Source organism: Euprymna scolopes, chromosome 2 (assembly GCF_053919585.1).
Source record: "Euprymna scolopes isolate OS-2025 chromosome 2, ASM5391958v1, whole genome shotgun sequence".
Classification (NCBI taxonomy): Eukaryota; Metazoa; Mollusca; class Cephalopoda; order Sepiida; family Sepiolidae; genus Euprymna; species Euprymna scolopes.
Window position 1 is genome coordinate 146,003,162 of NC_136483.1, and position 15,806 is coordinate 146,018,967.

The 15,806-nt window shown below is 29.7% G+C and overlaps 1 protein-coding gene across 2 annotated transcripts in view; it reads left to right on the plus strand.

Moving 5' to 3' along the window:
* Positions 1-6,900, plus strand: part of LOC145297058 (tRNA pseudouridine(38/39) synthase-like) — a 133,162-nt gene extending 126,262 nt beyond the window's left edge. For both annotated transcript variants that reach the window (XM_080143286.1, XM_080143292.1), the window contains exon 17: positions 355-6,900. In XM_080143286.1, coding sequence (XP_079999412.1) covers positions 355-449 — 95 coding nt within the window. In that variant the 3' untranslated portion in view covers positions 450-6,900. The remainder of the gene's footprint in view (positions 1-354) is intronic.
* Positions 6,901-15,806: the final 8,906 nt, after the last annotated feature.

The window sequence follows — 15,806 nt, forward strand, 5'->3', positions numbered from 1 at the left end:
TGGAGAGCTATGTTTTGGTTTTGATTGTAGTTAATGGCACACAAGTCATTTTTTGTTTTACTTTTGAAATCACTACTATGTATTAGATACAATAATCGAAAGAGAATTGTCGCTATAATAATATTTATGAAATCTGCATAAATTAAAATATAATATTTAAACATATTTTAAGACCGGGCAATGCCGGGCAGCTTGCTAGTAATCTAACATTGCCTTCTTCCATCATCTCCTTTTGAATTCTATGTTAGGCTATGAAAAAATAGTTAGGTATGTGTATATGTCTTTATATTTGTATCACAGGATTCACTCCTAATTTAAATGTGTATGTTTTTCTTTCTTTGATCTCGTTTCTAGAAAGTCTGGAATCAAGAATTGAACATTATTCCAAGAAAAGGAAACTTGCTGAGAATCAAGATTCATCATCTGGCTTTGCAGAGATGGGCGAGTGAAAACTACACAGAACTGTGCCAAATGAGATTTTTATTTTGAGGACCCAGTGATTGAGATACGGGACCAGCCTCCTCTTCCTTCTCCTTCTATATGACATGATCACTAATTTGAATGAACAAAAATAAAAGGAAGATGACAAAAATAAAATATTCACTACAACAGAGCCCTCTTCCCCTTACCCTCCATTATTTCTAAATATTTAAATAACCCTTTTATAATTACAGGGGCCAGTCAAAGGAGTAAATATATTGTGTTAGCCTAGTGGAGCATGCTGGGACAAAAAATCTAGGAAAACAAAAGAATGATAAAAACCTAAAAAAGTAAATACACACTCACACACATTTAAAATTTAAAAAAAAAATATATATATATATTAGATTGATGGGGTGTAAGGAAATTTTGCAAATATTTTATGGAAAGACATTTTTTCCCCAAGAGTAAAATGGGAAGTTGGGCCAATGATTTCAAAATGGTCACTTCCTGCTTTGCCAAACTGGTAAAGTTTGATTTGAATGTATTTTTCCCCCCATGTTTTGTCTGCTGGAAATGTTTTCTGGATTACAAAGCCCTGGGCACAACAATATAGCTGTGGTGTATGAGTTACATAGTGAATTGTGTGATGTCTCCTCTTTTGTCTCTCGTATCTGAATATCTAAGTCAATAGTGCCAACCTTGCCTTCACACTCTTTCATTATATCTATCTGTCTATCCATATATATATATATATATATATATATATATTATAAAGTGTGTACATGTATATTAATTTGTTTATACAATAGTTTTGTATGTGATGTATAAAAATTATATATGAGAAATTATTTAAAAAAAAAAAAAAAATGGAAGAAAATTTAAAAAATGGCACATTGGAATACCTCACAATTACTCAGGTCTCCTTCATATTTTCCATCTGATTATTCTTATTAATATTGTGGGGTTGGTATTTCTGGAACAAAAATGTTTGTGCCAGCATTTCTAGTCTGTCTGACCCTTTGTGTGAGCATTTTCTTGCTAGCATACAAGAGAAATAAGATGAACAACGGCAAGGATATCTGAAATTTATTATTTGCAAGTTTTAAAGTGTTTCAAAGAAAAAGACAAACAATAAAAGAAAGAAAAGAACCCCACCCCCACCCCATTTGTTTTTAAATTATAATTCTATTCAGTAGTAATGTCTATTTTGTTCTGATTTGTCATTTTGGTGTGTGCGTGCATGTGCTCGACAAACGTGCTACTAAGTTTACAGTCATGCCAACCATTTTGTTTCATTTTCTTTTATTATTTTACAGAGAATTTCTATTCGCATATGTTTGCAGGAATCCTTTTTTTCTAAATGTTAGAAGTGGAACCCATGTTCTTTGACATTCCTCATGAATTTTTCTCCATGAAACTAACTTATTTTTATTCCAAATTATCTCGCCCTAAAAGTATTATTTTTTATTTTTATTTTTTTTCAAGTTTTGCCAATTTTTTAAGTAACTTTCTATCTTTCAAATTAGGCTGAGCCATATATCTCTTTAAGAAAATGACTTTTATTACTTTGGTCTATGAATTAATAGATTTGACCATCTGACATTCCTTTTTTTTTTTTCTTTTTTTTTTTTTCCTTCCCCTCTTTTTTTTTTTTTTTTTTTTGTTATTTAGAAATTATTCTTCATTTTGGTTTAACAATTTTTGTTTATTTAAATGGATTTTTTTTAGTCTTTAAGTCTGTAATTTAAGATAATTTTCTTTAAGCTATAAATTTTAACAGGAAGCAAAAGTATTACAAACATTTTTAGATTGGTGTTAATTCGGCATTTAATCATAAACTCTCCTGGCCACAAATGTGTTTGGCTATATTTATGAACCAATTTAAAAAATTCTAAAAGTATTAATTATTGCCAATTATAAAAGTATGATTTATCAATCAATACTCCAAAATATTTTTCAGTTATTTGTTTTAAGGGAATTATTGTAGTGAAAATTGTTGATTTTTCATTTTAGCATGTAAAGAATTTCTCCTCCAAAGCATAGATATTTGCAATCTTGTTTATTATACAAGTGAGATGGAAGCAGGCAGGGAGTATATTCTGTTAAACTAAAAGGCTTCCCCTGTTTGCTATTGTATCTATCACTCATGTGTGGTGGGTGTCTGCAACAAACTATTACCAAAATTCCTGGTTACAAAATAAGACAATGTTTTTTGTCTATGAAAATTGAACTGATCTTTTTGTAATCAGCCAAATAATTTTTCAAGAGAAAATATCTTTTGCTTTGTTTTTTTTAGTGAATATTGCATAGTGTTTGCCATTTCATATATTAGCAATTCAGTGATACATCATAGGAAACAAGTGTGTGTATTATAATATTTATATTTATTTATAATAAATTTTTATTCATACAAACTTTTCTGGATACACATGTGCATACATGTTTCAGCTAAAACCCAAAATAGACTAAGATAGAGCAGAATCTTAAAATGAAAAATGTTCAGTATTTCATTTTAAAATTTTTCCCTATGAACCTTTAGTCTGTCTTTGGTTTTAGCTGAAACAAATATGCACATATGTGGCCAGAAATGTCTGCTGTACTTATTGAGTACCATTATATAAACACAATGTCCAATCTCTATGAACAAAACTACACCTGGAATAGGATATATAATTCTGAATTTTGTTCATCAGAGTTAATCCTATAAATATACTGTATATGTGTGCTCAATAACAAATAGTTTTATGTAAAATATTTGTATAAATATAACTTTAGCAATTTTTTTGTATTGTAGCATCTATTTTGATTGATTTTCTTACAAATAGATGTCACATATATAAAATGTTGCTTGTGAGGATGTTTTTTTCTTACTATTTTTTGGTGACTTACCAAAAAAAAAATTGTCCTATGGATAAAAATCCTAATCAGATAAACATCAATGCATTTGTTTTATGTTTTTTTTTTTTTTTTTTTAATTAAATTTGGCATTTCTTCTTTTTATAAAGAGCCAACCTCTGTCATATGGCAGGGTTTTCATGGGTCAGGGAGGTGGCTCTTTGCCCTCCTCCCCTGGAAGGTGTCACCAAAATTTTCCTCACTTTTTTTTTTTTTTTTTAATGTTTATTTCTTTGCTATGAATTTTTTAAGTTTTAAAAAACTTTGATTTGTAGTTTTGTCTTTGTTCTCAAGGCTCAAACAATCAAAATAATTTTCTTTTGATAATTTTTTTTTTTTTTAATGCTTTCAGGCAGGTGAATGAAATGTGAAGTAAGAAATTTTGCTCTTCCCATTCACTTTTCTTTTTCTAACAAAGCCATCATTAAAGCTGCTTATATTCGTTGTGGGCCACAGTTGAATTCTTACAGTTTTGACAACAGATAATGGTGGTCATTAATGTCACACTTCCTCGAAGCTCACAGCTTCTTATTTACTCAGGGTGGTACATCCAAAACAATTTTTCTTTTTGTTTACAAATTTTATTATCGTATCTTAAGATCGGTTCTTTTGAAGTCTCTTTCTCTCTCTCTTTCTTCCCCTCTCCCATCTCTTTCTCACTCCTTTCACTCCTTCGGAATTTTAAACTGCAAAAATTAATCCTGTCTTTTGATGTTCATTCTTAAATGTGTATAGTACACATTTTGTTGGGTTTTATTTTTGTATGTGTTTTATTAATAAAACTCTCCACTTGATTGATACTGCACCTTAACCGATTTCATCCTCCAGATCCTCCACTGCACTGACTCATCTCAACTCACCATTTATTCTTTTGTGTTTCTTTCGATAACAATTGGTCAGTTTTTTTGGCTTTTTGTGGATTAGCAGAGGAATAAAAAAAATAAAAAATAAAATAAAAAATTTAAATCAGGTTTTGCTCAGTGCCTTGGGAATCTGAAAGAAAATTATTTAGATTTTAATTTTATATAAGCTAAATGAAAAAGTATTTTATAAAAATAAATTTTTAAATAAAATTTGAATCGATAAAAAAAAAAAATCATCCTCTGCCATATTAAAATCGTTTTTGCTGACGTCATCAATTTTGTCTTAGTTTTAAAAATTTAATTTCTCATTAGGATTTTGCACTTTCACCTATATTATTTGACTCTTGATCCATTTCAAGTTAAACCTATTTTATTATTTTTCCTAAAATAAATGTTAATGTTTTTTGTTAATGCAGATAAATCTATTTTTTTTTGTTTACGGACAAATGTTTTGGATGCATCGCAAAGTTACAGAATTGATATCGATTTTGAAAGTGTTTATTTCTTTTTTTTAAAGTTATGAATTAATAAACAGCTGAAATGTATTTTTCTGATTGTTGCTTTTGTTAATGGCAGGACAAATTAAATGAAGACGTCTGTTCAGTCCGTTTGCTATTTGTATCCCCATTGTCCTCTGTTTGATTCCCAATAAGTTAATATGAGGGGGAAGATATTACAAGCCTAGTTTTTTCACATTGTAGACCCCCCCCTTACCACACCCCCACCCTTATCTTTCTTAAAATAGTTTTAAGAAATTTGATTGAATTCATGTCTAGGATTTCCTCAGGTCAAGCTCTCCCTCTCATTTCCATTCGCTCTCCCTCTCTCTCTCTCGCGCCATATAATGTATATATAAGATGTGATTATTGTAACTTTTATTATAAGGATCCAGCTATTGTCTTTGTACTTTTGTTTTTTCTTTTCTGTTGGCCAAATGAGCATTTTCTTCCCAATCTTGTCAAGTTTACAACTTTGTCATTTGTTATAATTATAAAGAAAAAAAAAGATTGACTATATTCAATGGTTTTCCTCTACCTTTTTTAAAGTTTTTTTTTGTTTTTTGTTTTTTTTTGTTTTTTCATTAGTGATAATGAAAATTCATCCCCACCCCATGCTATTTTAATCGTTCATCCTCCCAACATACAGAGTTGATGTGTCATAAAACAAAAACATCCAACTCTTTATTTTCACTATTTGGATCTGATTATTGCTATTTAAATTCAAAACAAACTTAAAACTTGAACATTACTTTGAATGAACTACAACCACAACAATATTTACAATATTAATGTTCATGTCCCTCTCTTTCATACACACACATATGTACCTAGTAATACCAAACCTCGTTATACAGAAATTATTGATACACTATATTCTATAAAGGAAAGAAAATGTTTGGTTTTGAATATGTCAATGTGGAGCTGTATGTAGAAATGCAATAACTACAGTGGTTTCACTTTTCCTGTTTTCATTTAGTATTTTCTGTGGTCATAAATATCTCGACTTTGGTGTTTATTTTTTCCTTCTTTTCTTTTTGTTACAAACATTAGCTGTAGGTGAGTTTGTTGTTTCAAGTAGAAAAGAAACAATTCATTGCCTGTTGTGTTCATCACTTTTTTTTTTTAATTTCTCTTTTTGATGCCAAATATATTTGAAGTTAATTTCAATTTGTTGATTACTGGATCCATCTCGTCTTCCTTTTTATTTGTTTTGATTTAGAAAAAGACCCCCCCCCCAAAAAAAAAAAAAACAAACAAATATTGTAGTCATATTTTTTTGCTCATATAAATGTTGATGCTGCTACCCCCCCCCTCCCCCCAATAGTTGGTTCTTTTCTTTCCTATTGTCAAATTATCTGTAATTATTCATTTGGAGTTACGGGTTATATATTTTCATTGTTTTTTTTTGTTTTATATATATATATATATATATATATATATATATATATATATATATATATATATATATATATTGGTTGCTAACACGTTGTGCTGATCCAAACTAGTGTTGTATAGAAAATATACTGTGACGTTATTGATTAGAAAGAAAAAAAATTATTTGTGTGCATGTGTTTCTTAGAGATATATGTACTAATATTGGCAACTATAGAATCCAAGAATATCTTTGGAGAATGCCAGGTTAGTCATCTTCTCCAAGCAACACACATTAATAAAGCAACATTTTTGAAAAAAAAAAAAAAAAAAAAAAAAAACTAATTACATATAAAAATTGGCATTCCTTATTTCCAGCCTTTGAGCAGCATAGAGACAAACCTTCCATTCCTACTTTTTTTTTTTTTTCATATGAGAATTATTTGTTCCTAAATCCTGTGTTCGAATTACCAGTTCACATTCTCATACACCTACACACTATAAGTAACGTGTGTGCATGCATATATATATATATATAATATATATATGCACACACATGCACAATGATAAAAAGTTTTTTTTGTTTTGTTTTGTTTTTATTTAAATAAAAGAAAATTTTATTTTTCGACTTGCAGATATACAAATCCAAATACTTTTACTTACATTCCCAAAAATGACTCTCAAATAATTCTGAACATGATTTGGATTTACAATATTCTGCAATCTTCAGTTTCTGCAACAAACTGATTACGGGTAAATTAAATGATTACAAGGGGGAAAAAATATTTGATCTATTCATTTCAAAAAAGAAATAAGCAAAAAAAAAAAAAAAAAAAAAAAAAACTAAATCTATATCATATATATATATATATATATATATATATATATATATATATCTAGAGGCATTTGATTCAGCAATAATGTGTCCTCATCTCCCAACTCCCTTTTTTTCCACATAGAATAACTATTTTTGACTTTGTGTCTAGAATAAAATCTCTGCAGTTATATTTTGAAATGAAATGGCCACTATGCATTTTTTTAATGTATTTGTGAGAATTAAAACATTTCAGAATGGTGCAATTCCAAGTATTTAAGTTTTGTTTTTTTTATTTAGAGCATATACATTCAATTTTATGTTTCCTCTTCAAGGTCTCTCAAAATATATATTAAATACACGTAGATGTTTGTAAAATATGAATTCTGTTTATCCAACAGCAGTACAGTACCTATAGATGGCATTTAACAAATGTGTAATTGTGTGTTTATTGTTGTGCTCAGTGCTTTTGTATCATTTTGTCAAAACAAAGTATGTTTTATTATTTATGAAAGAGATGTTATATTTCTGTCTTTATTTCTCTCACACTCTATCCAAAGTGTGCATTCATTACTTTATTGGCAAGGACATAAGCATCACACATGTGATCATTTATGATAAAACCGACCAATGGCTTGGTTGCTACTAAAAGTTTCAAAATGTCTGTTTGGCAATTACCAGGTTTGTATAAGTTGGTATTGTCATGAAACTTTCTGTAGCTCCTCTTTGGTTGCATTATAATTTATATTGCATGAAAATCTGTCCCTTCAAATGCTTTTTTTTTTTTTTTTTTTTACACACATTGTTCAATATTAGATCTAAATCCCTTATTATTTTACTGCTTTTATGTACCCTTTTCCAATTTTGTTTCTGCTCTCATTCCTCACGTGAATAACTCAGTTCTTTGAGTTTTGATGAATTTTTGTTAGGCATCTGCCACTCTGCTCCATCTAGCTCATCAATATCTTTTTCCTTCATCTCTCTCATGAAACAGTTGGATCACAACAAATGTCTATAAAAAAAAAAAAGATTTTTTTAATATATATTTTAAAAAAATTTCTTTGTAATTTTCTCTGTATATCTTGATCTATTTAAAAAAAAAATTATTTTCAAAATCTTTTTCAGTCTTTTATTTGCTATTGTATCTCTTTCTTGTTTTGTTTTGTATTTTTTTTTTTTTTTTTTTAATTTAATTTTTTTATTATTTTGAAGCAAAAAAAAAGATCCCAACTATTTTTTCTCCTCTTTATTATTTTGCTGCTGGTATTTAAAAAAAAAAAATTTTAATGAAATAACTCTGCTGATTGATATTTGGAGGGAAAAAATAGTTTAATATTGGCACAAACATTGAAATATATTCTATTTATACATTCAATAAAAGAATTTTTTTTTAATACACTGACAATAGTTATCTCCTAAACGTTAGAAAATGGTAATCTTGTTAAAATGCTGTATTTAAAAAAAAAAAAAAAATTTAAGGTTAGATTAGGGTTATATGCATTCTCCAAAGAGCTTCGCAACACAAGAGCAAAATTCTGCAACCTATTATAGTTTTGGAACCAGGGGTCAATTGTAATCATCATGTGACTTGTTTAGCAGATGAATCATAAATACTTGCTAAAGATATCTTCGCTGAAGCAGCACATTTTTATGTTGTTAAGAATCGTTTTCCATGAAGTTGCAATGTTCTCTCAGCCGAGGTATCTGTTGTTTGATGATTTTCAGCACAGAACTACAATTACCCGTAAAGAATAGAGCTTTTTTAATTGAAGGTTTACTCCTCTAGATCATCCATGTTCTGTATATTAACATATGCATATTTACAGGCCAATGTTGTGAAGGATGTTGATTTTCATGCATGGACAGTTATTCACTATTTAGTGGCTGTATTATTTTGCGCAGCACATAGTGCTCGGTCCATGGAGAAGTTGAGGATGTCGCCAATAAACCATCTCCTAAAGTTAGTATTACTCCACAAACTTTTTACTTTAGTTGAGATTTTTTTTAATAAAACTAAATCTCAGACGTCGCATTGAATATACATATTTAAAAATTGAGCAATTCGAATTGGCTGATTTCTTTTAAAAAATCATTTGAAATAATTAGTTATTTTAATGTTACTCTCATTTACTGCTGTATGAGGTGTTCATTGTAAACAATTGCTAACAATAAAAAAAAAAAAAATTAAAAAAATGATTCCTGAAGATGGGCAATAATCAAAACTACATCCTGATTGGAAGAAACAAGCGGTATATTTTAATAATGAAGGAATATTTTATAATTCGTAAAAGTTTTTTTGTTAAATGAGGTCGTCTTCTTGGTGTTTTTCTGACGTCTTGAGATAAGAGTTGCTAATTTGGATTATTCAAAATTTCCCTCCACCCCGACATAAACATTCCCATGTTTGAAAAGGTGCAGATAAAGAAGGTTGGAGATTACTTCAGCTGAAACATTGTGAAAATAGCATCCACAATGATAATCCATAAATCTTAGTTTTCTGTGAGCAATGTATTCTAACAATATAAAATAATTATCCTGACTATAGAATTCCATGTGACAACTTTATTCGGAATTAAATAAGTTGTGGATGGTTGATATGCCATAAAACAAATGACACTATCTCTTTACTATATTTGCTGCTACATTAGTTGAAAATTATTTGCTTTCATGAACATCTTTTCCATCAAGATAATTCTTTTAAAAAATCAAATCCTGTAACAATGCACGACCTTTTGGCTCGGAGCAAAGTGTAGTACCTGTTCTGATACTACACGTCACCGTTTTTTTGTCCTCAATCCGTGGAGGAGAAATTCTTCTAGACTGGGGCAATTTTTATTTTTGTTCCTATCCAGAGTACCTCTTTTTGAGGAGCTGGATTTTTTCCCCACATTAAAATCCAACCTTGTGTTTAACTCTGCCCTTGTGGGGAAATAAATAGTAACAATGTACTCTTTTGCTTCTTAACAAATTCCAGTTTTATTGGAATTAATCATCATCTTTGTTTGAATATCCAGATTTTTTAAGCTTCCTTTCTATACTGTTTATAGATATACAATTGCTGATTAAATTGAAATTCAACTATTGTTGACTATTAGATAACTTTAATCTTCCATACATACAAAAGGATCAGTTTCAATCTGTTGTTACGAATTGTTAGATTTTAATAATTCCACTTAGTTTCTCTGTGGTCGACATATTAAAGTAGTTTGGTTGTGCAAATATACAGATTTTCCCCAAACTGAGTTTCATTTGAAAAAGCAAATTTTTTAAACTTTTATTTTATAAAAATTATATCTATAACAATTAACTTTTATGAAACACATTTAAATCTAATTTTCTACTCATCTGTATACTTTTAACATCCTGAAACTGTTTTCAAAATTAGATTCTATTCAAAAAAAGCAAAACATAATGGCTATTTGCCCCACTATTGTTTAATATCACTTCAAACAAAATATAATAAAGTCAGGGGTAATAAATCTTGCAATTAGTTTTCATACCTTAAAAGTTGGTAGAAAATTAAATTTTAATGCATTTAGTAAAAGTAGTAATTTTTTTTTTTTTTTTTTCTCAGCCATTTATTAAATTGCAAGATTACTAGACTTTTCAGCAATATATTTTAATACAACCAATGTGTTGACCCTTCTTCCACCCAAATGTGTAGATTCTTAGTATTTTGGCAGGGAATACGGATTATTGACTTACCTGTCAATCTTTCCCCTTTTTTTCCACAACTAAACATTGTAATGTTTTAAATTATTCCATGAACATGATTATCTATTGTACTATTTAAGAAAAAAGTCTCATTTCTTTGTGGCTACTGCTTTGTTACCCCATTCCATTCTGCAAACACAAACTTACATTGCTGATTTCAAATGTTTAGAATGCACCATCTCCTTCAGTTCCACCCCCTCCCTCTGAATTTGCTCTTCTCCTCACTTTTTTCTCATCATCTGTAGAAAATAAGATGGTCATCTTGTTCAAGAAAGGAATGGGTTTTTTTCTATAAAACTGAACATTGATTTGTTAACAAACCCGTTTTATTTTATTTTTTTGAAGGGAACACCAACTGTTGGAGTTTTAACAACTACCTCTCTGAATAATATTAATTTTTTTAATTTTTTATAAAGGGTTGTGACTAAAAGGAAAAAGTCTCTGCCTCCCTCCTCCCCCAAAAAACAAAGCGTTTTCTGCCTGATGCGATGGGTTGTCATTATTTTTGTCATGTTATTCTTGCCTCTGAACTTATTATTCATTTTTGTTAACTTGTTGTTTTCTCTGAAATGACAAAAGCAAATCTGCATGTACAAAGAGTTGTAAGAATAGAAATAGCAACAACAAAAACAAATACATGTGTAAATATGCACGCACACACATACACATACAAAGAATCAATCTCACATGAATACAGATATTTATCTTGAAAGTAAAATGTCTGTGCCTCACCAAATCTAGAAATTCAACTTGCATAAGTTTATATGGTGCTTACCCAGAATTACCCCTACATTTAAAAAAAAAAAAAATCTGATGTCTGTACCCATGGCAAAAAGAAAATCTTGTATTCGAAAAATCCAGAAAATCAAGTAGTTTTATTTTTAAATTAGAAAATCAAAATTTTTATTGCTAATTAAGGAGCGACTGTTTCATAGTGCCATTTTGAAAACAAGGGAGATAATTCAACATAATTTAAAACTTGCTAAGCTAAATTTTGGTTATAATGCCTACAGATTTCCATTAATCGCTTAAAAACGATTTTATTTATAAAAATAAAATTACTTGATCAATTTACATGATTTTTGGAATTATGATATTTTCTTTCCATCACGATTTTTCTTTGGTCTTATTTTAATATGGGGGAATTCTGGACAAGCACCTTTTCATATTATTTTACTTTCAATAATCAAATAATTTTTGACAAGATCAAAATAAAAACACATGTACACAGTATTTATTTTCAAATTTTCCATCTTTGACTATTTTTGATTTTGTTGCTTAACTTCAAAAGCCGACTCTTTTCCATTCTCGATTTCCCCACTGTACAAAATTAATCTCACCTAACATAGGGACATTTTCCTGTGTTTATCTTTTAAGTTTATCCTAGTGATCTATGTAGAAATCTGTATACTCACCTGTAACGTGTATTTATTTACAATTTATATTATTTGACTTATTCAAACTACTATTCTCATCTTGATTTTTATATTCACAGTGTTTCAGTACATATAATTTGGAGCCTTCTTCAGGTCTATCTTTTTCAAACTTTGAGACCTTCTAGTTAAAGTTTATGTCAAACTGAACCCTTTACTTAATCTACACAGTGAGATTGTTTCCAGTCAATCAGCCATGATGGAATGAAAACTTTTTTTTGTATTTTCACTCCAAACAAGGCACAGTGCCACTTTGATGTAGGGGGACTAGTATCTGGAACATAATTTGCAGGGTTCACATTTCACTTGAAATTTTGCATGTCAGTACAGTCAGGGAAGCAGGAAGGGAATTCCAAAGTCTAGCAGTCCTAGGGAAGAAACTATTAGAGTAGAATTCTTTCTTACATCTGGGGACCTCTACTGTGTAGGGGTGGGATTTTGCTGCTTGCATTTACGTCAAAGGGGTTACGAAGGCTTGTAGTTTGTCAGAGCACCTACCATTAAAATAAAAACAGGCAGAGGGATGCAACATTTCGTTGATGAGACCTCAGTTAAAGCCTAGCTGACAGTGCAGAACCTATTAGATTGGTTACTCTCTTTTGGACTCTGTCTATGAGTGAAAAACTAGGTGTATCAGAATTTTTGTAGGAATTTTTGACACCCCTAACACGAAACTGCAAATAAAATATAAAAATCTCGTAATTTCTGTTAAAAGTGGGTTGTTTATTTTCTTTATGGATTATACTTCCAAAATAAACTATTAAAGTTGTTTTAAAAGTAAAAGAAATATATTTTTTTTTTTTTTTTTTTAAAGCAGTAATGAATTTTCCGAACTCAATATTTTTCAATTTTTAAACTTTAAAAATCTATCATAATTTTTCTATTGATTCTATTTTTACGATATTTTCAGGGTCAATGTGAAATTTTATGTTATTTCCAATAAACCGAATATAATATTTTAGACAAACGTTTGTTTTTTTTTTTAAATTCACGCCCCCCCCCCCATTTTCAAGTGTCTATTAAAAAGTAAATAATTAATTTACTCACCAAAAAGTAAATAATTAATTTACTCACAAATTGAAGAGAAAAGGTCAATAAATAATATATTCAAATTTAAAACAAAAAAAACGTAGTGTTTTTTAGAATTTTACCTGTAAAGTTTGAAGTTTAAAACCTTTTTTTTTAAACCACGTTATTTGTTTTTTCTTTTTTTTTTTTTCTTTTTTTTAATGGAACCTTGGTCCTTGCTCCTTTAAATTGGAAAAAAAAATTAGGGCTTGAATAACATTTTTCGATGAGTTATAAGCTTGGAAAGACAGGGGGTCGAATAATTCACGCCTCCCATTTTGAAATGTCTATTAAAAAGTAAATAATTAATTTATGTACCAAAGTCTTATATATCACAAATTGAAGAGAAAAGGTCAATAAATAATATATTCAAATTTAAAACAAAAAAAAGTAGTGTTTTTAGAAATTTACCTGTAAAGTCCGAAGTTTAAAACCTTTTTAAAAAAAAAAAAAAACACTTTTTTTTTTTTTTTAATGAAACCTTGGTCCTTGCTCCGTTTTAATTGGAAAAAAAAATAAGGCTTGAATTATATTTTTCGAGGAGTTATAAGCTTGGAAAGATGGGGTGGAATTATTCACTATTTTCACGAAATTTCTGACACACCTAGTGAAAGACTAGTAGCAGATGCACCAGCTTAAATGTGGCAACAATACTCCGTACATGGGCGAACGGTGGCCTTGTAGAGGTACAGGATAGTCTTGGGCATAAGTAACTTTCTAGTACGGTAGAGAGAGCCCATCTTTTTTGCATCAGCCTTGGCAATATCCTCAATATATCTGTTCCAACTCTTGTTCCCCGTGAGCATTAAGCCGAGGAGTTTCAATAAAGTACTTTCAGATAATGTATCATTAACCATGGCTATTAGTGGTTGAGAAAGTTTCTTGTAGTTATTAAAGGAAAGAAGCTTAGTCTTGGCAGCATGGAATGTGACCATCATTTATGAAGGGTACAATTTAACATTTCATCCAGGTTCCTGTGTCTGACATAAAAAAAATTTCAAATTCGAAGAGATTCACTGAAGAAGGTCAGAAGTTACATCAGCTGAAACGTGATGAGAATAATAATTTGAATGATCCAAATTATCGATCTTCATCTAAAAAATTCTGTAACATATTTACAAGTTGTCTTCCGTTTAAATAGGTCTTCACCCTAAAAGCTGGTATAGTTCTAAATGGGGGATTAGAGGAGGACCAATGATGCATGGGTGTCGTACTAATCCCTATTTCTTTGAAAACAACATAAAATTTTCTTTTCTTTTTTTTTCTTTTTTTTTTTTTAATTTCTTTGCAGTTTGCCAAGTTTTTTGGGTTTTTTTTCATCTGTAAAGACCTTTTCATTTTCTCTAATTTAGAAATTTTTCCAGGTTTTTTCTTAAATGTTATCCTGTAATTTATACTTTATTTTGAAATACCAATTCTTGCGGTTCAAATGATCACACAATGTTGACAAATTGCACGAGGCTTGTTTCAATTTCGACCTGGTTTGCCTGTCTAGGGCCGATCAAAGCCTGTGTATTATTTTTTGTTCCATATTGGAAGTTAACAATGATCTCAAACACACTATTTAATGTTTCATTAAAAAAAAAAAAACAACAACAAAAGAATTAATCTTCCTAAGTTGACACTTCTTGCCTCTGTTTTTTATTTATTTATTTTATTTATTTATTTTTTTTTTTTTTGTAATTTGCTTCCAATGTCCTTAAATGAAGTCGAGCTGAAAATAATTGCAAATTTCTTGATTGATTTTAGAACATTTCTGTTAATTTATTTTCACGTACTTTAATTTCTGAAATTTGTTCTATCATTTATTTTTAATTTAAAGATAAAACATCTGTTTAGAACGAGATCTTCCATGCAACATTGGTGTTTTTCTTTTATTATTTTTTTTGTTTTGTTTTGTTTTACAATATTATAATATACATTAATATTTAAAGAAGATGAAAACATTTTCTTAATTTCCTTCTCCATTAAAAATTTCCCCCCTCTCACAGGTGAGCCAAACAAGAATTTTATTGTTCCTTTTTAATCAAGTATTTAATCATCAATACACTTCCCCTTTCTCTCTCTCTCTCTCCCCATCTCCCTCTCTCTCTTCCTTTCCCTCTTTCTCTTCCCCCTCCCTCTTTCTCTTCCCCCTCCCTCTTTCTCTTTCCCCCTCCCTCTTTCTCTTCCCCCTCCCTCTTTCTCTTCCCCCTCCCTCTTTCTCTTCCCCCTCCCTCTTCTCTTCCCCCTTTCTTTTTCTCTTCCCCCTTTCTCTTTCTCTTCCCCCTTTCTCTTTCTCTTCCCCCCCGCTCTCTTTCTCTTCCCCTCTTCCCTCTTCCCCTCTATCACCTCCCTCTCTATTCATTTCCCCAGATTTCTTTTCTTATCTTAAGTCATGTGTACAAATTTGAAAGCAATTTTTATTTAGCATGTTGGTTATCATAAAACTTCACACACTAAAACATAGATAATGTAGTCTAACATTAACACCACAGAGTTATCAACCTCTCAGACAATATTTTTTTACATTGAATAAATTTTTTAAAGTTTCTCGTCTTATTCCTTTATTGAATTAGAAATCGAGATGTAATGAGTTGAGCTCCATGATTCCTTAATTTATCTTGTTTCTACATACTGCCGATTCTTTTTCTCTCACACGCAAAAATAAGTTTATAATTCCAACCAAAATTTGCAACATTCATAAAAAAATTTTTTTTTTTTTTTTTTATAATTTATTTGATCC